General features: G+C 36.9%; 2 protein-coding genes across 2 annotated transcripts; both read right to left on the bottom strand.

Annotated features, from left to right (window-relative positions):
- Nucleotides 1-13,699: 13,699 nt before the first annotated feature.
- LOC101412011 (olfactory receptor 13C4) lies at nt 13,700-14,656 on the bottom strand. The gene has a single exon (XM_004471643.1). It carries the CDS (start codon nt 14,654-14,656, stop codon nt 13,700-13,702), a length of 957 nt encoding a protein of 318 aa, XP_004471700.1.
- A 9,752-nt stretch (nt 14,657-24,408) lies between these two features.
- On the bottom strand, nt 24,409-25,362 carry LOC101414183 (olfactory receptor 13C3). The gene has a single exon (XM_004471644.3). The coding sequence runs from the start codon at nt 25,360-25,362 to the stop codon at nt 24,409-24,411; it is 954 nt and encodes a 317-aa protein (XP_004471701.3).
- Between the last annotated feature and the right edge of the window lie 1,503 nt (nt 25,363-26,865).

Raw genomic sequence — 26,865 nt, 5'->3', positions numbered from 1 at the left:
GAGAGAGGAAATTAAAATCAGAATGAGACTATTGAATAATAACAAAAGGACATAAAATATAAAAAATTAAGATAAATAATAATTATTTTAAAGAAATTAATTATCAGGAAGGTATAAAACACAGAAAATAACTATTTGAAGAAAAATATATTCAAAAAAACAAAAATAAGAAAACAAAAAATTAATTAATAACAGCAAAGATATCTATTTAAAAGAACACTGGCCTGGACTTGTTTTATCTTTTTCATGGAACTAACAAATATATGACCTGATATTAGCCATTATTTATTTATTAGGTTATTGGGTGTTTGTACTTGAGCACTCTTAGGAGAACACCAGCTTCTCCAATCCTGTATCCCCAGTTTCTTTTAAAAGTGCTGAAAATATAATAAATGCTTTACATAAAGATTTGGCAAATAGACCAAAGTGTTTATTAGAAAACAGGGGGAAAAAACTAGGTGAATTAATGAAAATTTAACACAAACTAAGTGTTTAGTTAGCTTGTTTTAAAATAGAGAAACAAAATAGGAAATACATTAAATTGCAAAAATGGATGTGGTAAAATCATATACACACAGGTGATTTTTAAAGAGGAAATGGTGTGGATAACTGTGTATTCATTAATGTGAAAATCCTATTAATGGAATATTTTTGGATAATAAAGCAATTTGCTTTTTTTTTTTTTTTACTTCCACCATTTCCATTTCCAAGCAATATACTTTTATACTTTTAAACCAGCAAGTATATCACACTTCATGTTAAAATATGTTTCTAATTTCTGTGATGGTCAGGGCCAAGAAAGATAACTTATAAGAACAATGTTATCAATTTATGCAAACAAATAAATTTACAAATTTAGCAGCTAAAATATTTGATTGGAAGAGAAAGTTATCAATATTGATAGTAAATCAAATTTTCTTAGAAAAATCCAAGAGTCAACAAAAACCCTTCTAGAAGTAGTAAAAGTATTCAATTAATTATCTTTTTACATAAAAATATATAGTAATTAATGGCTTCTTTGTAAACCACAATTTCTTGGAAATTATCATGGAAAAATAATCATAATAACATAGAGAAAAACAAAATAAAAAAGCATACTAAAAGATATTGAAATACCAAAAAATTGCAGTATATGTGGGATAGTGATAATAACCTTAATATTGAAAAACCTCTTAGAAATGCAAAATAAATTTACAGTTCATTTACTTTTCCCAATTTTTTATTGGAGTCCCAATAGAAAAATGGGTAAATAAATAATAAATGAATAAAAATCACAACCTGAGTCATAGATGGACAATGAATATATGAAAGTATGTTCAACCTCACTATTATACAAATAAATGCTAATAAATTCAGAAATTAGATATTTTTAATTTATTAAGTTGGCAATATTAAAAATACCTATAAATTCCTAGGTAATTGATGATGACAACTGCTTAAATCCACATTTCCCAACCTGTTTTCTGAAAGCAATTCATATCAACAGAAGAACAAGTTAAACTATCCAAACCCACAGTCTAGAAATAAACAGAAGACAGAATATGCCCAAACTTCAAATTTCTTGCAAGCACAAAAATTAACACCAAATCCTAGTGAGTCATCTCTCATGATTCCACTGAAGAACAAGAAAGAATTGCATGGACAAAAGAAGGGGACAGCTAGGGGCAGAATGAAGACTGATCTAAAACCAAAGTCAGGGGCCTGAATTCAAGCAGGATCTGAGCTGGGTGTCTTTCAAAGCTATGGCTTTTTCAGTAAAAGTATGTAAAAAAGAATGTGTAGGCTCTTCTGGAGATTTAGAATTAAAGGGGAAAAGAAACAAAAAGGGAAATTTGGTTCCTGGATAGTGGCAAAAGGCCAAAATATCAGAAGACATACAATAGCCATAAAAATGATGGCAGACAAGGAAGCAGAGGCCGAGATAATGCTGTTACAGAGTTTCCTAGATGTCTGCAGCATCAGACAAAGGGGATCAGGAGGAGGACACTGAAGAAACCCTTGAAAGAAACTTCACAACACAGACTGAAGAGGGCATTCAGGAACTACAAATTGTACAAACCTACCAAGAATGAAATGAATAGATAAAGCAGACTATACCCAAACTCACTATAAAATTAAATAGAAAATAAGAATCAAAACATTTCAGCTGATGGAAACCTAACCATACCTTAAAAAAAAAAAAACTTGAAGCAAAGGAAAACTGTAATGCAAAACTAAAAGCTGATATAAATATCCTAAAATAAACATGGTATAAATAACCCCAAGTAAGCATTTGGGGAAGGTAAAAGTCACTTTGAATCAGAAATGCAAAGATTAAAAGAAATTGACAAAACAACATACCAGATAGAAACAAAAAGAAAGTTGTTTGAATGCAGGTAATAAGAAGGATAAGATAAAATCGTCTTAGAAATTAAGACCAAAACTGAAGAATTTAAGGAAAATTTTAACATTAAAATTTAATAAAATGAAGAAAAGATGTGAAACAATCAAGAAAATAAAAATAAGATAAAGAGAAAAATAAAAAGTGTCAGAAAAAAAGTAGTTGAAATGGAATATAGGCAAAGAAGAAAAATATACATAAAACTTGAATATCTGAAAAAGAAAAATAAAACAATAGAAAAGAAATAATATTTAAAACAGAAGTCCAGGAAATTTTTCTATAAATCTAAGTAGAATAAAAGGGTATATCATCTTCCTGGAAAAATGAATATAGCATAATAAATGCCAAGGTTTATCCCAGGTTAAAGAAAAAGACAAAATCTTTCAATACTCCAATACCTTACAAGGGCAAAAGAATTAGAACAGCATCAGACTTCTCAAAAATAACAAAATGTAAGCAACAATGGAGTTGTATTTTCAAAACACTCAAGAACAGAGAAAGTAAACCAAGAAATTTATAACCAGTTGTATTAGTCAGCCAAAGGGGTGCTGATGCAAATTACCAAAATCTGTTTGCTTTCATAAAAGGGTATTTATTTGGGGTAGAAGCTTATAGCTACCAGGCCATAAAGCATAAGCTACTTCCCTCACCAAGGTCTGTTGCCATGTGTTACAGAACATGACTGCTGACATTCAGCCTTCCTCTTTCTCTTAAGGCTCCATGGTCCCAGCTTCTTCTAATATCAGCTGTAGGCTGGGATAAGTCTTGTCTGTCTCCCAGGGCTCATTTCTCACTGGGCTCAGCTGCTGGATTCTCTCCACAAAGTTAGCTATAAACTATCAAATATATGGTAACAGAATAAAAATTTAAATTTTTTTTAAACTACAGTACACAAACATTGAACCCTAAGTCAAACCATTATAAATGTGTTATCATCAATTGTAACAAATGTTCCACACCAATGCAAGGTCTTGGTGGTGGGGTAGTACATGGGAATCCTGTATTTTATGCATAATTGTTCTGTAAACCCACAACTTCTCTAAAAAAGATCAAAAAAAGTTTTTTTAAAAAAAAAGAAAAAATGAAGGTGGAAATGAACATGCCAGAATAATATATGATTGCCTTATGTTCTGATAAAGTAAAAACAACACAATCAGAAATGCTAAGAAGATAAAGTTACTGGGACCAATTTTGCCCTCCGACCATGAATAATTGGAAAAATAGACAGAATAGATGAAATAACTGTTTTTAGATATTGAATAAGACAGGGAGGACTGTAATTCCTGGAATAGACTATATTAAGGCAACCTTATGATTACTTCTTAGATTGTGGGTCAGGGAGGGTTATCCCAAAAGGTCATAGCAGTCTCACGAAACTGAGAAAAGTGAGAACAGAGTTCAGGTGACTTGAACAGCTAGAATTTACAGGGAGAAGTTCTGGTGATGAAAGAGCTAGGCAGAGGAAATTCTCCAGAAGTTATCAGAGTGGACCCATCAAGTCTATTGTTGAATCACTAAGCCACACACACAGAGCAGTCGAACTCCATGAATTTAGGCAAAGAAGAATTAATGAAAGTTTTAAGCCACACTTTTTCCAAAGTTCACAAAGGATTTAAAGACATTTGGTTTTCAAACAACCGGAATGGAAAATCTTCAGTGAACATCCAGAGCATATAATAGAACCCCACAAATTGCCACCTAGGGCTTAGCTAACTCTAAGAAAGTGTTTCTCAACTACTACACCAATGACATTTTGGGCTGGGTAATTCTTTGTTTTGGGGTTCTGTACTGTGCATTGTAATATATTTAGCAGCATCCCTAGTTTCTACCCAATAAATTCCAGTAGATCCCTCCCCCACCCCAACAGTTAGGACAACCAAAATTCTATCCAGACATTGCCTAATGTCTGGGGGGACAAAATGCAACTATTGACCTTAGCTCGCAAAGCTTAAAAACATGTCTCAAAGGGACCAAGGTAATGGGCAAGTAACTTCCTGTCAGAACATATCCAGAACTCTTTAAAGGGAGCTCACACCATCAATCCCTTAATAGCATAAAATTGAAATGTCCAGCCTATAACCAAAAATTTAAAAACATGCAAAGAAGTAGGATAATTTGTTCCCCAAATAGGTCAATCAATAGAAAGATTCACAACTGACTAAAATGATGGCAATTATAAATCACCCAGAATTTGGAGGATGAATAAGAACATAAAGAGGACAGAAACAGAAGTTCTTTTTAAAAGAACCAAAATATAACTTCTGAAGATGAAAGACACAAATGTGAAGTGAAATTTTTACTAGATGAGATTAACCCACAGAGCAGTCAATAAAAATACGTCAAGAAGTATAGTTAATAAGCCAACAGTGAATGAAAAATTGAATTCTACAAAAATATAAAAATAATCCAAAAGAGTGAAGGAAAACAGGTAGAAAGGTACAAAGAGCAGAACACAGAGAAAACAAGTAAAAATATGGTAGACTTAAATCTAACCATGATTATAGTAAATAATAATTGCATTAAATTTAAATCATCTAAATACAGCAGTTAAATGACAGATATTGTCAGACTGGATTTAAAAAACTGTCTAAAAGAAACCCAGTTTAAAATAAAGATTCAAATAAATAAAAATTAAAAGGATGGGTAAAGATATAACATGCTTATATTTTTCTAAAAAAAGTCTTTAATGTACCTTCATTTCCTGCCACCACCACCCTCCCCCACCCCCCTGGGGCTTTTTACTTGCTGTCTGCTCTCTGTGTCCATTTGCTGTGCATTCTTCTGTGTCTGTATTTATTATTTTTATTTATCCCCCTTGCTTGTTGTCTGCTCTGTGTCCATTTGCTGTGTGCTCTTCTGTGTTTTTGCTTGTCTCCCTCTTTGTTGCATCATCATGCTGAGTCAGCTTTCTATGGTGCTTGCAGGCCAGGCAGCACTCTGTGGCTTTTGTGGGGCAGATGGCTTCTCCGCGGTGCTTGGGGATGAGACTTCCTTCACAAGGAGGCCCTGGGATGTAAACCCAAGGCTTCCCATCTGATAGATGGGGGCCCAACTGATTGAGCCACAGTCGCTTCCCATGTACTTTCATTTTGAAACATTTTTATTGAATACTAAATTCTAAGTTTACAAATATTTTTTTCTTTCACCACTTTAAATATATCATTCTATAGACTTCTAACTTACATAGATTCTGTCAAGAATCTGCATTATTTTCTTACCTACATTCCTCTGTATTTAATGTGGCTGCTTTAAAATGTCCTCATTATCACTGGTTTTCAAAATATGGTTACAATGTTTTTTGTTGTGATATTCTTCATGTTTACCCTGCTTTGTTATCCTGAAATTCTTGGATCCTTGGATTTACGTTATTCGTCAAACTCAGAAAACTTTCAGTCACCATTTCTTAAACTATTTTGTCTGTCCTCCACTCTCCCTTTCTTTCCTCTAAAATTGTGATCAGAGAGATCTTTGATTGCCTGATACTTTTCTCATGCTGACCTGTGGTCACCCCTCGGGCTGAAGTGTGGTTTGCTGGCCTGGTGGGGGAGCAGCCGCGGTAGGCCTAATTCCAAGCCGCTGCCCCCACAATAGGGTGGCTGGTCGGACTCACCGCCACCCCTGAAGGGAGCTCGGCATGGGCGCAGAGTGCCCTCGGGTCTCCCCTTCTCGGCTGCCATGCTTCCGCGGCCGCCCCTCCTCCCAGATAGCACCACACGATGCCTTATGAGGCAACACCCTTCTTCTTCTTTCTCCCTGCGCAGGCACAGGGCGGAAAATTCCAGTCTGCCTTCCCCCCTCCGCCCCCCCGACAGCAGCAACAGCCAGGCACAAGGCGGGAAACTCAAGTCTGCCCTCCACCCCAGCAACAGCAGCCACCAATCCCTAAACCCTGCCACTTCCCCCAGCAACAGCAACAGCCAATCCCTAACCACCCCTCCCCCTTCCAGTACCTCCCACCGACCTTTCTCCCCAGTAACTGCTTGCGGCAGCCAATCAGAACATGGCATAACTTCGACCAATCAGCCTTCCCCAGCCCCTATAAAACTATAGCCACTTCCTCAATAATGTTGAACCTGCGTGTTTACCTCGTCTCCGCAGTAGTTCTTCTGCCGTGCGCCCTCCAGTCCTGAGAGCCCCCGACAAGGGCCTGGCCTCCCTTGTCCCCAGTTCGTCGCCTGCTTCTCCGGGCGACCCCTTCGTCACCAGCTTCGCCGGGCGACCCCTTCGTCACCAGCTTCGCCGGGCGACCCTGTCAGCCGAACCGCGCAACCCCTGTGAGACCGACCCTTCGTCTGCTGCCGGACCGACCCCTCGTCCAAAGCTGGACCAACCCCTCGTCCGCAGCCAGACCCCACCGCCACCGACCGAGCAAGCCGCCGCACTGACCAAAGGTTCATTTAGCACCCCTTGTAGTTTTTGTAGTTCACTTAGTGTACTTTCTATTGCTATGTCTTCTAGTTCTGTTCATTACATTTGCAGTGTCCTTTGCTATTTATCCCATCCAATAAAATTTTTGTTTCAAATATTGTATTTTTTTAACCCTAGAAATTTTGTGTGGCCTTTCCCCCTACTTCTCTTTACATTATATTCATATTTCCCTTTAAATATTTCAGCATATTTCTTATATTTATAACAGCTCACTTAAATTCCTTGTCTTCTAATTCTATTTTGTCATTCCTCTGTCTGTTTCTATTAACTGATCTTTCTTCAGTTATAATAGCTTGCTTCTTTGCATAACTTGAATTGTTTTTTATTAGATGCCAGATGCTGTGAATTTTATTTTGCTGAGTGCTGAGTTTTGCTGTCTTTCTTTAAAGAATGTTCTTATGGAATTTTTCTGGTAGGCAGTAGCCTCTCTTGTAGATTAGATGTATACTTTATCAACTTTTCAGAATGGTTTTTAAAGCAAATATAGAATAGGCTTTACTATGTGGCTACTTTAGCCCCATAGTTAAAATGTTACCATTCCTGTATCTTTACTGGATATGGCATACTTTTATCAAAATCTCTCTACTTTGGTAGGAAATAAAATTATTCCCAGGCCTGTGTGAGCTCTGATAATTTCTTGGCTTATAGTTCACTAGTGATTTTTATTTTCTCACCACTCACTTTTTGCTTTACAAGTATCTTGAAACTTTTAGTGTTAAATTGAATTTGGATATATGAGTATGAATTCATGGTTTTCTATAGAGTTATATAGAGATCGATATTAAGGTATACATACATGTAGCTTTATACATTATTTTACTGCTGTGATTATTTCAATAATACAGAAAAAATGAAGCACTGGTAGCAATGAGGACATCAAATGCAAAATCACGGTTTCTAAATATACTCTCCATTAAAGAAAACAAAGACTCTTGAGAATTGACAGTTGCTGAGGTTTGCGATTAGAAAGTATACAATGAGCTTGAAATATTTTGTATTGCCAGAGAGTTAAGAATTGCTCAGAGAATCATGAGTGCTTGTTAAAAGGACACAGAAGTTCATGTTATATTTGTTGTAGCTGATGTACAGATATTGAAACATAGTTACCAAACCAGATTCACAGATACCTGTACTCCCCAAGGCTATGGAGACACAGGTTCTACAGTCATGCAGATGTCTCTGGAGTTCAGTGCCTTTTCAGTGGGCCCGACTTTGGAATTTGTGCTCCTGAGTGTGATGGAGTTGGACTCAAATGTGACTTTTCTACACATGCTTCTCCTGTAACTTTTATTAAACCTGTGGTTGGTGCTGGGTTTGGTGTGTACTCAGGAGACTTGAATCTCTGGACTGTCCATGTGCCAGCTGGGCCCTGAGGCTCGGCAGAGTTGCAACTCCTACTCTCCAGTTCATTGGACTTACCTATATCAGCTAATAGGGAGGTGAAGATGGTCAACCACCACAGCAGGGAACCAAGAGTACCTACAACTACAAGCAGGAGAATCACATCCATCAACCATGTGGGATCTAAGCTCCTTCTCGATTTAGAGGTGGAGTGGACATCCCATCCCAGGGTCCACAGGATGGAGGAATAAAATATGGATTAGAGTGAACTTACTGGTATTCTACTATAGAACCATTGTGACTAGTAATGGAAGAAATTGTATCATTGATGTGGAGAAAGTAGCCACGGTAGTTGCTGAGGGCAAGGAGAAGGATGAAGAGATGTGATGTGGGAACATTTTTGGGGCTTGGAGTTGTCCTAAATGATATTGCAGGGACAGATGCTGGACATTATATATCCTGCCATAACCCACTGGAGGAGGGTGTAAACTACAATGTAAACTTATCCATGCAGTGCAGCAGTGCTCCAAAATGTATTCACCAAATGCAATCAATATGCCACTATGATGAGGGTGGTTGTTGATGTGGGAGGCATGGGGGTGTGGGGTATGGGGTACGTGGAAACCTCTTATATTTTTTAATGTGACATTTTTTGTGATATATGTACCTTCAAAAAAATACACTTAAATTTTTAAAAAACCAATTAAAAAAAGGATGCAGAAGCCAATTTGAAGGGAGGGTATTGGCAAAATTCAGGACACATTGAGCATCAACATTGAAAATAATAATAATGGATTATAACTTATTGAATAAAATAAGAAATTGTGAGCCCAAAAATATTTAAATAAATTAATGGGAAAATAAATAAATTAGTTAAAAGGGAAAGCTCTTTCTTGGAGCAAAATACCAATGGCTGGGAAGCAGACTTGGTCCAATGGATAGTGCATCCACCTACCACATGGGAGGTCCACGGTTCAAACCCCAGGCCTCCTTGGCGGCCCATGTGGAACTGGCCCATATGCAGTGCTGATGCACGCAAGGACTGCCCTGCCACACAGGGGTGTCCCCTGTGTCGGGGAGCCCCACGTGCAAGAAGTTCACCCCGTACGGAGAGCCGCCTAGTGCAAAAGAAAGTGCAGTTTGCCCAAGAATGGCACTGCACACATGGAGAGCTGACACAACAAGATGACACAACAAAAAGAAACTCAGATTCCTGTGCTGCTGATAAGGATAGAAGTGGTCGCAGAAGAACACACGGCAAATGGACACAGAGAGCACACAACTGGGGGGAGGGGGGGAAGAGGAAATAAATAAATAAAAAATAAATCTTAAAAAAAATACCAATGGCTAACTGTAGAAAAAAATGATAGTTAGAAAATTGTGAAGTGACAACCACAATATTAAGAATTAACCTAGATAAGAATCAACAATTGATGTTAAAGCTGGTTATATAAATTTATTGAGAAATGGATATTTATATAACCCCAAATTATATTCTCAGAAGCAACTTATCAACATGAAAGAGAAAATAGTAGCATTTTGGAGGAAAACTCTAACAAGCATCTCCTAATCTCCTAATACAGTGATCAGAGTCAAAATCAGTAGTCAAATCAATATTGTGTGCCCCCTGAAAGAAGGCACTAAGAGGGACACACAGGCTGAGAATCATCACTGTGTTATTCCTGCCAAATATTGAATAACATGATTCCTTATCATGAAACATCAGGCAATCCAAATCTGAGGAAAATTCTATAAAATTATCTGCCTCCAAATACATTTAGGTCAAGAAAAACAAAGACTAGATGGGAACGAATACAAATAAAAGGAGACAATAGGAATAAGACAACTAAATGAAGCACTTCATTCTGGATAGAATCCTCAATGTGAAAAAATATATAGAAAGCCTATTTTTGGAATTGGTGAAACTTAAATAAAGGCTATGGATTAGATTGAGTCAGCAAACTTTTCCACAAAGGGCCCAATAATAAACATTTTAGGCTTTCAAGTGTCGGGGTGGCACAGGGTCTCCATTGCAACTATTCAACTCTGCTGTAGTAGCATGAAAGCAGTAAAAAACAATACATAAATTGAGCATGCTGTGTTCAAATAAAACTTTATTTATTCATTTACAGTTGGAAAACAGATTAGTGTTTGCCAGGGGCAGGGGAAACAAATATAAAGGGGGAGTATGAGAGAGTTCTTTGTTGTGATGGAATACATATATTTTTATTGTTGTGGTGGTTTCTAGAACCTGTACATGGGGAAAGGTGTCGTAGAATTGTACACACACACATACACATACACACAAGTGAGTATGTGGGAAAATGATGAAAACAGTAAGTCCTGTAGTCACTTAACAGTATTAAACCAATGTCAATTTCCTGCTCTGGGAATTGTATTACTATTACATAAGATGCCACCATTGGGTAAGTCCTGTGCTATATATATATATATATATATATATATTTTTTTTTTTTTTTGCATTTTCTGAGAATTTATACTTATTTTTTTCCTAATAAAAAGTTTAAAACATTTATTGACACATGTTTGATTTTCATATAATTTTCATGTGACAAAAACTTTTATTCTTCTGATTTTTTTCAATAACTAAAAAATGTAAATATCATGCTTTGCTCATGTGGTTAAACAAAATCAAGTGGTACACCATATTTTCAGGGGTCATCCACTACAAGAGATATAGTATTTTTTTTCAGTGTTGATAATTGTATTCTGATTATGGTAAAAGACTTTTTTAAGGAAATATTTAGGGGTAAAGAGGCATAATGTCTATACCTTCCTCTCAACAGTTCAAAAGCAAACAAACTAAAGATAGTCTTTGTGGTATATATATGTGTGTGTAAGGAGAGAGAATGATAATTGTTAATATTTGAAGGCTCTGGTTGAAGGCTTAAAGGAAATTCTTTGTATGATTCTTATAATTTTTCTGAAATTTGAAAATATATTTGAAATGAAATACATATGAAATTTTCATATATTTGAAATAAAATATATGTAATGTCCAGCATTTACTTCAAAATAATCTAAAGAAAGGGGATATGGGTAGAGATAATAAGGAAATAAGATTGATCACTATCTGATAATTATTTAAAATGAATGATTGGTACATGGGTTTCATTAAATTATTATATTTCCTTTTGTGATCATTTGAAAATTTCCAAAATGAAAAGTTTATGTATATATAAAGACATACACACATGCAGAGCAGAACTTTAAAGGTCTGAGGAAATCCTACAGTATCATTGACAGTAGTTAGTATGATTGTTTTTTCTGGATGGAGGTGATAATTTAGCAAGAAAAATAAAAAAGTTTATTCCACCTCTTCCTTTATATCTTTATTTTCTAGAATACATCCCATGAAAATTTAAAGAGTTGAACAACCAACCACAAACTTTCAAAATAGCAACTCTAAGTATTCAAGATACATCAAAATTGAAAGGTGATGAGTTTTGTTTGATTGCTTATTATTATTATTATTATTATTATTGAAATAATGAAAATGGTCTAAGAATGATTGAAGTGATGAATGCACAAATATGTGGTTATACCAAATACAATTTATTGTATACTTTGGGTGAGTTTATGCTTTATTAATATCTACCAATATAATTGAGTTGTTTTTAAAAAAGTCATAAATACAAAAAAAAGCTGCAGAGACAGAGAAAAGACTCTTGAAACTGAAATCAATGCCCAGGAGAGAGAAAAGCCACAGAAGGATCAGTCAGAAGCTGAAAGAAATGAGGCCCAGAGGCTAAGGCAGAAAGCAAGACTGGCTAGCTCTGCCACTGTGTACCACGTTGTGAGAGGAATCCAGGATCACCTGCAACCAGGCCTCAGGGAGAAAAGCACAGGCTGATGAACCATTGATTTGGACATTTTCACAGTCTTGGAACTGTAAAAGTTTAACCAATAAATCCCCATTGTAAACCCTTCCCCACAAAAGACAACCAACATTAAAGCAAGATGAATTTATAACTCCAAATTAGTGAGACAAATCATAAAATGTAAATTATAGTCATCTGTAAGACATTGCAATAGCCATAACAATTTTTTCTTATTTATATTTTTCACAGTTTTGGAGTTTTCTAAAATAGTTATATTTTATCACAAAATAATACATGTTACAATCTTTTTGAGATTATCAATTCTCCAGAGAATAGTTTAACATTAAAACCATTATTCTTCTGATCATTGTTCAACATGATTGGAACCTGCCTAAATTCAAGCAACATTGCACCAACTTTTATATACAAATAAGGAGCATTTTAATCACTATTTGTAGATAAACATTTGATCTGCTATAAACATGCTCATAAAATGCTGATACCCTTTGCAAAATGAAGACACTAAGGAGTTGATTGGGGCAATAAAAATAGTATGTTGTACATACCTACATAGGCCTGCAATGTTGGTGGCATAGGGAAAAGTTTGAAAAGGATGAAACCAGGATCAGACCAAAATATAGGGCTCACCCTGATGGAGGCAACTAAAATTCCAAAAGCTATCACCCACAGGGTCTGGTACAGGCTGGTCTGATTCAAAAGCAAAGTCAACATGACTCAACTCAGAGGAGAGGAACCAGGAGCTGGAGGTTCTCTTCAGTGATAGCACTCCTATCCAGGTGGGACAATGACAGGGCAGAAGGATGTTAGTAACCAGCTCAAGAAAATGGATTGGCAAAATGTGAAGACCCAAAGCAGAAGATCTAGAATCATGTTATGTTTTGAAAACCAAACAAAATTAGAAAATTAGGTAGAAAGATAAGACTGAAACCTCGCTGTTTTATTGGCTAATAATGTGACCCAAAGATACCCTGTGCTTGGCAAAGATCCTTGGCTTAGAAATCTACAGAAAGAAAAACAGAATTGCAATTGGTTTGCTGAAAAATTTCAACTCATTGGAGTATAAATGAAATGATTTTATATCCTCAGGCAGTTTTCAGCCCACTTTCAGGGCCTGATAAACATCTCAGCAAATTTTAAAAATTCAGGGTATTTTTGACCATAAGATACACTTCCTCTAGCCTTCTTTTAACTAGCGTCTCTGCTGCTCTGCTGTCTCTAGAGCTAAACATGCCTCTACTCATTGAGCTTGATGCTAGTCTTTCTTTCTCAGGTCCCCCATATCTCAAGAGTCTCTCTTATACCTCCTCACTTGTCTTGAATTGGTACATCCTCTGCAAAGAGAACTACCATGAGCTTGTCAGTATGCTTGGGTTTTATGCAACTTACTGAAGCTTTACAATAACACTAAGAGTTTGATTTTATTTATTCACTTTCTGCAAGTAAGGAAACTATACTTTAGAAAGGAAGAATTGTCTGCCCAATATTATTTAGGTAGTTTGTGGAAGAGTCAGAATTCATACCCTTATCTATTTCCAAAGTTATGTGTAGTATCTCCACTATGTTGCCACACAATACACTACAAACTCTTTTCAGCTATCCCAGGAAAATGATTCTAAAGGAATTAATTATCATTGTAAGATCTGAATCACAATCTGTTGGACATTGAATGCCATATTTTCCTTTGGTCTTATTGGTTAACAGCTTTCCTACTCAACAAATATTTCACAGCACTTTTAACATCCTTATTTCTCAAGCTATAGATGATAGGATTTAACATGGGGGTCACTACCCCATAAAATACTGAAATAAGCCCCTCTGAAGCTTGCATCTTGTTTTTTCCAAGCATATCTTGGGACTTGGGTTTCGCATACATAAAGAAAATGGTACCATAAAATATGATAACCACAGTCAGATGTGAGGAGCAGGTGGAAAAGGCCTTGTGCCTCCCTGTGGCTGATTTCATTCCCAAGATTGTGTAGAGGATGAAAACATAGGAGAAGAAGATGACCAGCAGTGGAAGAACCAAGAAGGCCATATTGGATACCAGCATGGTGATAACGTTGAGGGATGTATCAGCACAAGCTAATTTCAGGACAGCTAAGATTTCACATAGGAAGTGATTAATAATGTTATTCCCACAAAAAGGCAACTGCATAGCAAGAGCTGTTTGCACTATTGAGTTGATTCCACCAGAAAGCCATGATATAGAAGCCATTAGCACATATACCATCTTACTCATGATGATGGGGTATCTCAGAGGATTACATATTGCAACATAGCGGTCAAAAGCCATCATGCCAAGGAGCAAGCACTCTGTTGACCCCATGGCAAATCCCAAGAACATTTGCACTGCACATCCAGAGAAAGAAATGTTTCTTTTCTTTGAGATTAAACTCACCAATGTTGAGGGAATGGAGGAGGATGTATAGCAGATATCCAGGAAAGAGAGGTTACCCAGGAAGAAGTACATGGGGGTGTGAATACGGGCATCAAAGATGCTTGCTATGATGAGGACACCATTGCCAGTAAGAATCACTAGATACATTACAAGAATCAGAACAAAGAAAGTGATCTCTAGTTTTGGATGGCCAGAAAGACCCAGAAGAATGAATTCTTTCACAAATGTCTCGTTAGTTCTATCCATTCCTTAGCTTCAGGGCAAAGAACATCTATAAAAAAATTTTCACTGTGAAGCAACACATGTAACAAATGTCATGAATAAATATTACTACAAGATGATATGGAAAGAACGTTTTTTTGAAACTCTGCCATCCAGTTATCTGCAACAGTGTCTGTTATGAGAGTACACTGATACTAGGATGTTGAGAGCTTCCATGTCCTAAGGCTAATGTGTAATGGACAAGATATTATTAGAAGCAAATTCAGAGGTAACCTTTCCTGCTGTCAAGAACATAATCCTGAATTGAGGTGTCTGAAAGCCCTAGAAATAGTCCTAGAACATTACAGACTGTAAGTCTGATTTCATTTAGTCAAACCCAGTGAGAGGGCAATGGTGAAGGCAAAAGACAACAAGAACTAGAACTTTGATTCTATGTTTTAATCTAGATGTCCAAAATTTTAGGAACTTTGATTTTATGCATATTTATTTCTCTGCCTGAGATTCCGAATCTCTTTCCAGTCTGTATAATAGAACAGATATTTGATGGCTGTAACTTGAATTGCATACACTGTTCAAAGTATAATTACTTATGTTTTCATATGCATATTCCAATCTTAATATTTTATGTTTCCTGTGGTAAAACCACTGCATGTATATGGTGGAAAATCTTTAAAGAGCAAGATATAGTGTCTCTTCACTTGCTTTATTTTGTGCCATCAGGGTAATTCTTGATAATGTATTTGTTGAAGTCAACCTGAGGAAAGAGTAATCATGTTAAATATATATGTGGGTACTTGTGTAGCACTCTACACTTTACAAATTATTTAAATTTATACTTTGAGACAAATTTATACTTTAATTCTTCCCTTATCCCCATTTACTTTTCAAATGTGAAAGATTGGGGTCAAGGTTATCTAGACTGTAAGTAAAATCTGGAGCTTGAAGCTCAGATCTTTGCCAACAAATTCTAGAGGTCTTTAGGTTTACAACAGTACAAATTATTACACCTTGTTTGCCCTCCGAGGAATATCTAGACTACTGGCCTTGGTGGAACAATGAAGTGAATCAATTATTTCAGTCTTTCAAAATTTCGAATGCAACTATTACCAGGGGAGCTGGTCAAACCACAAATTCTGGGACGAGGTCTGCCTTTCTTGTAAGATCCCAGGGGATGCTGAAGCTTCTGGAAATGGGGCCATACATTGAACAGCAAGACTTCAGTTTTTCTCCAGTGAGTCAGACTCACTATAGACTGGTTTAACAACCTGGATGTTGACCAAGAACATACTTGTTTCTATGTTTTACAGGAACATCAGGGCCACATCTCACTGTTCAGTACTATTCAGAAAATAAATATTATTGACAATCCAATTTTATACAAGAAGGATAAATTTTGCTAGAATACTCTAATATGGATGGGATATACTGGTAGTATCCCTCAGACACAATCCTGTTCCAAGCAGAGAAAGGATAATCAAACAAGATGTCTGCTATCATAAAGTTCATAATTCAGTATGGGAAAAAGGAAAAGAACATGTGGAATAATTTGAAATACAGTATCATTACATTGTGAGACATTTTTATATATTACCTGAAGGAGGAGTTTAATGAGAAAGTTGAGAGAGTTCAGGAAGAGTTTCTGACTTAGGCTGTATCTGGAGGCCAGGAAAGGATTTAGACAGGTGTGAAAGAGAAGCACACAAGACAAGTATCTCAGAAGGGAGAAAAGGTCGAACAGAGTTAAGGCATAAGCAGATTAACCGTTCCTTTTTGGACTATGATGGGAAGCACATCTGAGAAAATAAATGAAGCAGGTAGAGGTAAATGTTCAAAAGTCAGGCTGAGATTGATAGTTCATTTTAAAAGGAAGAGACCCACCATTAGGAAGGCCCAAACAGGGGAGAATGTTTACACCCTGTGACTAAAGCTCCCCTCCAAACCTAAAATAATTCAATAAGCTTTTGTGATGTTTCTGAGCAGAAAAGTGACACAAGGAATTAAGACGTTTAGATTAATGAGGTCATCAGTAGTTTCTGACTTGTATATGAATATTCAAGTTTTCATAATCACCACCAGTTTTCAGGCTAATCAAAATTACAAGTGTAGGATTCTTTTGGGCTAACAGTTTTGAGGATATCAGCAGACATACTACTTCCCCCTCATATTCAGTTTATTGTTTGATATTTTGTGAAAAAAACTTTCTCAACAGGGTATAGTGCATGAAGTCAAAAGCCAAATTCAACAGAGAGATTTTCACTACAGAAAAAAAATTGGTTAAAGATTAAAAGTAGAAACTTTCAACATAAATCAGAGAGACAAAGAAATCCACATCTTAGAGATGAGAAAATTGAAACTCAAATTATTTGTAATTTTTATTTTTCACCTTAGGATCAGAAGTACCTATATGAAAAAAGCATTCATTCATTTATTCAAAGGCTTTTCATTGCAAGCTTCTATTTGGTAGGGCTTAAAATTAGTTTGCTGGGCTGAGGTTATGGGCAATGGTAAAATGCATGCTCTTTCCACTGCAACCCTATGTAACTGGTGACATTAAAACCTGTGTAGAAATCATTTGCCAACAACAGAGAACAGCGAGCTAATGCTGTAGATAAGGTTAGCACGTAAAGGCAAGACTTGACTATACTCAGTTAACAGAGTACAAGGGAAATGTCTTAGTCTTGAGGCCTTAGCACTTCCTATGATGGAGGAAGGATGGCTGTCAATTATGTGCATGAGAAAACTCCACTTTCTGTGAAACAATTCTACAGTCACTCAGAAGTCCTTTGATGTGAAATCAAAATTCTCCCAGAGGGTGGTCCAGGAATTGGTCAGAGGACACCAAATGCAAACAGAAGAAAAATGGCAGGTTATGGAATTATGGAAGATATGGCAAAGTTTCAGGTCCAGTTCCGTTGGTCATGCCTGGAGAGTTGGTTGTCTCCCCTTCCAGACAACAGTCATTCATGCCACCTGCTGCAAACTTTCCCCTCTAGGGCAAAAGTCCCAACAGCAATTCAAAGCCTGCCTTGTTGCCTTTGTTTCCTTCTGCTCTCAGCACCTTAAACTGCTTTCCTTGTATATTATGAGATAACAAGAGGCATGGGGAAGCACCTTGATAAAGTTTCATGTTTTTTAGAACTTACCTTTATGCTGATAAATAATTTCCACCCCTTGGCAGAGCCAGTTACTTTTTCTTTTATATTTATATCAGCGTTCTGAACTAAGATCAGGTGCAACAAATGATGCCAGATTCCACAAATGTAGAAGAATAAATATTTGTTATGCAACAATGATTGTAATTGTTCCCCAATTCCCAAAGCAATTTAATGTTGGAGTGAAAGATGTGGGGAATGGAGAAATTTCTTGGTGCATCAGGGACAGTGTTCCACAGACCCAATTAAGAGTGGTGCTGGGAATAAATTGTGTTGAACAAAAATTTTAAAAAATGAAATAAAGTTTGCCTGACAATGTAACTTTTAGAAATCAGTGAAATATTTGCAAAACATACATCATATGAAATGTGAAAGCTTTCCAATTAAAAATATATTTACCTAAAGAAAGTTAAAGTAAATGCTAGAATGGAAGAAAATTATCTAGATAGCATGAGTGAAATAAAAGAAGGTTTGCTGTAAATTAAATACATTATTGTTGTTCTTTTTGCTTGTTTTATTAGTGTTCTTTAAGAAAAGTTAGCTTTTTGCTGAGGGAAAAGAAAACTAAAATTGCAGGACAAAAGTGAGGCTACATTTTTAAGTCTCCCAAAGGAAAAAACATCCAGAATAAATAATTGGGCCATGAGTTCAGATAGGTATATAGCACATTACTGAATTTAAGTGTTTCATTAAAGTCTAATAAACTATATTCTAGATAGTAACACTTAAGTTTAGACTATAATATTCAAATAAATGGCATATTTCTCTGTGACAACTTGGATTCTGAGAAAAAACAGTTCACTTAAGAAAGCAGAAGTAGTATTTCTGCACAGACATAAAACAAACACACACACTGCATATACACAGACATATGTCACAAGCATGCTATGCTTGCATTAAAATGTAAATGGAAACAAGAAGATGATGATGGACAATGACCATTCCAAAGAATAGAGAGAATCTGCAAGTGCAAGCAAGAAAGTCCTATTCATCTGCCCCAAAAGATGAAAGCCCCCTCTCAAGTAGAGCTGAAGAGGCATCACCATCCCAGAATCCTCAGGACTGGGGAATGAATGAAGGACTAGAGTGCTAGATGTCAGAGAGAGACAATTGGGACCAGCAATTGCAGAGACCAGCAATTGCAGGCAAGGATTTATTGAGAAAATCCAACAGGAAGGGGACTGAAGATAGAAACTTCAGCCCACCTGTGGCAGAGGCAGTCATGAATTTATACAGCACATCTATAGGTGGGAACATGCTGAGTTAGTGGGAGGGGGTTGGGGCTTGGGTAAGACTCGAGGGCCTATAGGGATGGCTAAGGAGTGGTGGGCTAGGGGCAGTGAATTCAAGGGATATGGGAGGGGTTGGTGGTGTCATGTGGCTTCTTTGTCTATTCTTGTGAGGATATGAACTGTATCTGAACACATCGGCTCAAGATGGGGGGCTGCTTTTTGTCACGGGATGTGACTCCTTCTGAGTAAACTGCTGGTCACAGTTCCACAATGGGGCAGGTTAATTATAAACTTGCAACTGCTGCAAGTTGTGGCTGTTATTTGGGTTGGGGGCTAGGGATGGGCCTACTCCTGTCATAGAGGAGACTTTCTGGTATTCTACTATAGACTTACGGTGATTCAAGCAATGGAAGAACTTACATCATCTATGTGGAGGCAGTGGCCACTGAGGTTCTGAGGGGAGGGAGAGAGAAAAACAGGTGTAATATGGGTCACCTGGGGGACTTGGGAATTGTGCTGAATGACATTGCAATGACAGATACAGACCATTATATATCTTGCCATAACACAAAATTGTGCAGGAGAGAGTATAAATAAACCGCAATGTAAACTATAATCCATGCTTAGTGGCGATGCTCCAAAGTGTGTTCATCAATTGTAACAAATGTACCACACAAATAAAAGATGCTGTTAATGTGAGGAAATGTGGGAGGTGTGGGGAGCAGGACATGTGGGAATCTCCTATATTTTTATGTGACCTTGATATATCTAAGTATCTTTTTAAAATTTAATTTAATTTAAAAAATAAAAATAAAATGCTTATGGCAACCTATTTCTTAAAAATGAGAATATAGGTGACTCGTACGCTAATTCTGGATTAACTGCTATGCAATATTTTAGATCTTTAGGGGCATACATGAATGGGGTCCAAAGTTTTGCTTCTAAGCACCTTAACTTCCCCATAGACATGACACTGCCTAGAGTTGAACAAGGAGCCTTGGGTTGGCTTCGCCTCTGAAAGGTCCCATCCTGACTGTCAACTCAGCCCCAAGTGAACTGCGCCCCACCTAGTACTTCCTGCCATTCATTCATGTCTCAGGTTTTAGGGAATCTCACCATGAATCCACCACACCAGGGTGAAATGACAGACTTTCTAGGGTGGAGCTGAAATGATTTTTCAGGAATCATCCTCCAAGCCCAGGGAAACCCCAAACTGAATATTTAACTTCATACCCTTGCTGGCCTTGCTTTCTCACTCTAATCTCTCTCCTAGTGGCAGAGATTACATGCACCTTGGCTAACCTCGATTTAGGGGTTTTCATGATCAACAGACCCCACTAAATACCAGAAAAGCTCCCTTCATCTTGTTTCTTGAAATTCTATCCCTATGTAACCTCCCTTGCCTCATGAGTAAATAGAAAGAGGATTTCATTATTAAAACTTCACCCATCTTAGCCCAGGAAAAGGAATTAACAGGTTACAATACAGAAACTATATAAACAAGGGACCTGACTACATAACTTTAACCCCACCTTCAACCAGTAAGTCTGGGAATCAATAAATGATTCCCTCTTGGAACTCTAACTCCTCAAGTTTGCTTGACCTATAAGAAATATTTTTTTCATCTTGCAATTATCTTAAAATTAATCACATCTTTTTTTTTGAGCAGTTGCAGGCTACTGGACTCTTCTTTGCACATAGGCCTTGCCCGACCAGTGACCCAGATAAAGGAATGTCCAATCAACGATATCTCCATCGCAGCCATCTCACCTTTCAGCCCCTTGCCAGCAGCAAGCAGTTAAGAGCAGTCTTTGTCCCTTTCCCCAAGATTGGTGAATTGATCCTATTCCAGAGGGGTCTTGAATACAGCAATTTTAATACAGCCCCGCCTTGGTTTCTATGAATACCGGGTCTTGATTGGGGCAGTCCTGTCCTCCATAACTCAATGTTAAAATGTTTTATTTGCTTAGTTGATTAGCAAAAGTGCCCAGCTTGTTTTGAAGCGAAAACGAAGCCTGAAACTGTAAAGGAGAGTTAAGAATTGACAAATGATTATGATTACCAAAACACTATATAGGTACTTTTTCTTACTTTTCCAGGATACTAACAATAGCCAAAAGTTAATATCTGAAATTATTGAAACTGGCTAGACTGACCATACTCTTGTTTATGGTTATTTCAAAACTAGGCTCACCTTTGTGTATACTTGCCATTGTTATGCTAACCATGCCACAATCCCCTGTAATAACTAGGCTCACCTTTGTGTATACTTGCCATTGTTATGCTAACCATGCCACAATCCCCTGTTTGATTCTGTAAAAACCTCTGTTCCCCTTTTTCTGGGAAGGCAGGTTTGAGATCCCTGTCTCCTCTCCTTCCATGAGAATTAATAATCTGCTTAGGCATCTCACCTTGTAGCATGCCCTCACCCATGTCTGGGGCAGTGTACTTTTTTCTCCTGTTTCTTAATAAACTCTACACACCTGCCTATCCTGAAAACAAAACAAAACAAAAACAAAAACAAAAATGTGCTTCCTCTCAGGACCATCACTTTGTGGACTCCAATTCAACTGCTCTAGACAAAACCCAGAGGGACCCCTGCGGGGCACTCCCTTAGGTGCTTATGTTTATTTGTGTTCTTGTGATATGGTGTGCTTTGTATGCATGTATTCCAACTTTTTCATGATGTTTTTGAATTATATATTTCTTTCCACTTATTACCATTTCCATTAATTACAATAAAATTGCATGCATGTTTAAAAAAAGTGGTGTACAGTGTAGTATGATCTGTCTGGGGATTAATTTAGGCAGAGAAATTTTTTAAGTTCATACCACCTACCCAACTAATTTCACTTCTTAGAATTTATCCTGTGAAACCATAAGCATTATACTTTTTTTTTAAAGACCTGTAACCAATGATCATGGAACATCAAGTGATAAATCAACATAAAAACCAGATGAATACCATTACTCCTAATTACTAAGAGAAATATTTACAATTATATATTTGGAAGGTAAAATAAAATCAACAATTTCTTCTGAATTTATATTTTTTGGAGTTGTTAAAAATATTTATTTATTTATCAGTTACTAATACACTCTTTTGTTCTCCAGGCTGCCAAAGAAAATACCATGCAATGTATTGGTTTAACAAAGGGAATTTATTGCTTCACAGACTTGAGGCTAGAAGACATCCAAAATCAAAGAATCATGAAGGCAGTGCTTTCTCCCAGAAGACCGTGCGGTTCTGGCGCTGGCTGCCTGAGATCCTTGGTCCCTGGCTTTTCTGTCACATGGTAATGTACATGGCTGCCTCCTTTTGTCTCTCCCTTCTCTTCTAGGTTATGTTGTCAGTCAGCTTCTGACAATGTCCTCTGTCTTTCTCTTTGACCTTCTGTATAAGGGTCTTCAGTAATAAGATTAGGACTCATTTTGATTCATCTGGGCCACTCCTCATGAAAAGGTCCCATGTAAAAGACAGGAATGGGTTAAGTTTAAGAACATGTTTTTCTGGGTTATATAGCTCCAAACCATCACATACACTTAAGAACCTTTTGAGATGCCCTGGTTCTCCTTGCTGATCAGCAGGAGCACACTTGCCTCTTTCAAACATTGCAATACTGCAACTGTTTTGTTTTTTACATACCAATGGAATGAAGGGTTTTTAATCAATCTTTTCAGGGTAAGTATTCAAAGTAACATAAATGTGCATGAGATGCTGCCACCCTTTGGTTTGTGTGATAGGGGGCTAGAGGCAGAATAAAGGCACGAAGGAGTTGGCTGAAACGAGAAACAATTTTTTACATGCTTTGACTTTTTAGCATAAGTCAAAGGTTAAGGTGAATTACACAAGGAGTAATGCAATATAACAGGGCTTGATGAAAGCAAAGGTGAGGGAAAGGTGCCAGAAATTAAAAAACCACCACTAAAAGGATCAAGTAATGGCTTGTCTGAATAGAACCAAGAGCAATGACCAATGCACTTCAAACCAGAGGAGAAGGACCAGCAGCTGGAGATTCTCTGCAGTGACAATACTCCAATCCAGGTGGGACGGTGGCAGGACAAGAGGATTTTTGTAAGCAGACCACTTGAGTAGAAACCTGGGTCCACCCCATGAAGTGAATTCACAGAAAGTGCAGCGCCAGGAGGAGACATGGGGTCATGTTTTGGCTCTAAAACAAATAGAAGAGAGGACAGATATGTAGGAAAAACAATTTGAAGCCCATTTGTCATAATGGGCTCAAAGATTAGGAAATAAATTAATTGTGTGGCCCAAAGATACTCTGTCCTTGTCCTTCTATATGAGGAATCTACAGGAAAAATAATGAAGAACTAAATAGATTACTGAGGAGTTTCAATTCCATGGAGAATAACAAGAGCTTGTATTTTTCTCAATTATCATTTTTTTCCACTTTTTCTGAGCCTGTTTAAATATCTTGGGAAGATATTAAACATTTCTGTTTATTTCAGCCTTTAGAAACACCTCTCTCCTTCTCCAGACTAGTTCCTTTGCTAGTTGGCAGCATGAGGAGATCAGCAAGCTTCCACTCATCAAACCAGATGCCAATCTTTTCTTGGCAGACACTGAAAATCTCAAGAAACTCTCTTGCAGCACCCACTAACATGACTTGGATAGTAACAAACACCATTCCAAATCTCCCATGGAGACAGTAGGGGATTGTGTCAACCATTCATTGTGTACTCTCATGATTCCTTCTTCATCAAGCCTGATAATCTTCTCTTATATAAATATGTGTATGTTGGGTGAGCAATGAGAAGAAATGCTATTGACGTTAACAGGGTGTCTCTTAAGACTACATAGTAGCTGAGGGGAATAGTAGGCTCTAAGCAGTATCATTTAGTCCACCGTTTGGAATCATAACCTCATTGAAATTCTAGGAAACTATGAAACTGGACTTACGGTAGTTGCAATCTTTTATTTACTAAAACTTTACACAACTTTGGAAGCTGAGTTTTTATTTATTCTCATATCATTATAAGTAAAGAAACAACACATTAGAAAAAATAAAAACCAATTCAATATCATTTAAGTACTTGTGGTAAAGCAGATTTGTACCCTTATTTCTCTATTTTCAAAGCTTATGTGTGATTTATCTACTATGTTGCCACACAGTATACCAAAATACTCATTTCAGATATAACCACATATGGGATTCTAATGGAATTCATTGTCTTTTTAATATCTAGATCAGGATATACTGGGAATGAGTTTATAGGAGATGGCAATTTTTGGTAATTCTAATGGAGTGATGTTCATAGTGCAAAGTTAGAAATATAACACCTTAGCCATGGTTTCCAAAGGAAGGCTCTCTGCTACCCTTATGGGTCCTGTTTTTGCTTCTTACACTAAGACAGGTATTTCCATGTGTTCTTATTGGATACGTTTGTGTTTTAGCAGATATTTCACAGCTGCTTTTACATCTTTATTTCTCAAGCTGTAGATTATAGGATTCAGCATGGGGGTCACTACCCCATAAAACAGGGAAATGAGCTTGTCTGAAGCTTGAAACTTGTCTTCCCCATGCAGGTCTTGGGACTTGGGCTTTGCATACATAAAGAAAATGGTTCCATAAAATATGATCACCACAGTCAGATGCGAAGAGCAAGTGGAAAAGGCCTTGCGTCTCCCTGCAGCTGAGTCCATTCTCAAGATAGTGTAGAGGATGAACATGTAGGAGAAAAAAATGACCAGCAATGGAAGAACCAGGAAGACCATATTGGATACTACCATAGTGATAATGTTGATGGATATATCAGCGCAAGCTAACTTGAGAACAGCTAAGATTTCACATGTGAAATGATTGATAACATTATTCCCGCAAAATGGCAGCTGCATGGCAAGAGCTGTTTGCACAACTGAGTTGACTCCACCAGAGAACCATGACGTGGAAGCCATCAGAACATATACCACCTTGTTCATGATGACAGGGTACCTCAGAGGGTTACAGATGGCCACATAGCGGTCAAAAGCCATCATGCCAAGGAGCAAGCACTCTGTTGACCCCATGGCAAATCCCAAGAACATCTGCACTGCACATCCAGAGAAGGAAATATTTCTTTTCTTTGAGATTAAACTCACCAATGTTGAGGGAACAGAGGAGGATGTATAGCAGATATCCAGGAAAGAGAGGTTGCCCAAGAAGAAGTACATGGGAGTATGAAGATGGGTATCATAGATGCTTGCTATGATGAGAATACCATTGCCAGTAAGAATCACTAGATACATCACAAGAATTAGAAAGAAGTAAATGATCTCAGTCTTTGGGTACCCAGAAAGCCCAAGGAGAAGAAATTCTGATAAAAATGTCTGGTTATACTTATCCATGCCATCCACTTCCATAATTTCAAAGGAAAACTTCACATAAAATATGGTCAATGTCAAGAAACAATTTAAAAATTACATGAGCAATCATTATTTTAGGATGGAATAGAAGGGGTTTGTTTGAAGCTCTTACATCTATGCATCATATCTGCAACCACTGTGTGATTAGAAATTGGGAATACTGGAATTACCTACCCCTCATACCCAGTGTGTAAATATGTATACCTATGATCAGATAGAGATATAGAATCAATGTTTCTTCTTGAAGACCCATTCATGAATTGAGGTTTCTTAAAATCCCTGGAATTCAATAGACTACAGTCCTGACTTTTTCAATCATCTGACTAGGAAGCAAGCAGCGGTGGAGGCCCAAGACAAATCAACAACAACTGAAATTTAGATTCAGTGTTAATAATCGGTGATCAAAATTTCAAAGCAACTTTAGTTATTGTTCATATTCTCTCCTATACCTGGCACTATGCACCATATTTAGTCTGTGAAATTGTGTATATTTATAGACATTTAGTCATCATAAATTGAATAGCATATACTTCAATTTAACATCTAATTGAAGGCAGAATCAGTTATTGCTGTCCCATTAAGCTCTCTCTTAGTGTCTTGATTGATTGTTATGACAAGACCACTTAATGGATGAGTTTTCCATGGATATGATGGAGAATCTTTGGAGAACATTACATAGTCTCTTCACTTGTTTTATTCTACAGTTTCAGAGCTTATCTTGATTATTTACTTGTTTAAGTCAACCTGGGAAAAGAAGGATAATGTTTAAGTACTTTATAAAGAAGTGCATATATTTGAGTATACCACTTTACATTTTACAAAGTATAATCATCCCATTTGCCTTCCAATGAACAAGACAGAATTTGACCAATGTTATGCAGACAGTAAACAAAGTAGAACTTGAAGCTCAGGTCTTTCACACTAAGTCTAGTTTTCTGAGGCATGAATTTTCATATGTATGGAAATTGCCTGGTGAACTTGTTAAACTGCAGTTTCAGTTTTATAGATTAGGGAGGGAGAGAGACTATGCAATTCTAATAATCTCCTAGGGGATGCTGACGAAACTTGTCTAGAAATTACAGTGTCAAGGCTTTAATCTACACTGAGTCAGCAGACCATCCAGATTTTCTGAACCAGAGAGACTTTCTTCCATCTTATTATGTGGACTGACTTAGCAACCCAGAATATGACAAGACCATACTTCTTTTGTGTTTTACAGAGAACTCCAGTTTACCATGCTGTTAAAAGCTCTTAAAAAACATTATTGAAAGATAAAATTTAAAAATTAGGGTAAACTGATGTTGGACTACTAGAATATTTTAGGATATTACTAGCAACTACCTGTATTCAGTCCTATTCAAAGCACAGTGAAGAGATATAAAAGAATAATATAAGGTGCATGCCATTATAAACTTCACTATTCATATAGTGTTATAGGAAAACAATACATGAAAATGTGATTTAAATATACTTACATAGTGTAAC

The sequence above is a fragment of the Dasypus novemcinctus genome, chromosome 8 (assembly GCF_030445035.2).
Source record: "Dasypus novemcinctus isolate mDasNov1 chromosome 8, mDasNov1.1.hap2, whole genome shotgun sequence".
NCBI classification, from domain to species: domain Eukaryota; kingdom Metazoa; phylum Chordata; class Mammalia; order Cingulata; family Dasypodidae; genus Dasypus; species Dasypus novemcinctus.
This window is presented reverse-complemented; position numbering and strand designations above follow the sequence as displayed.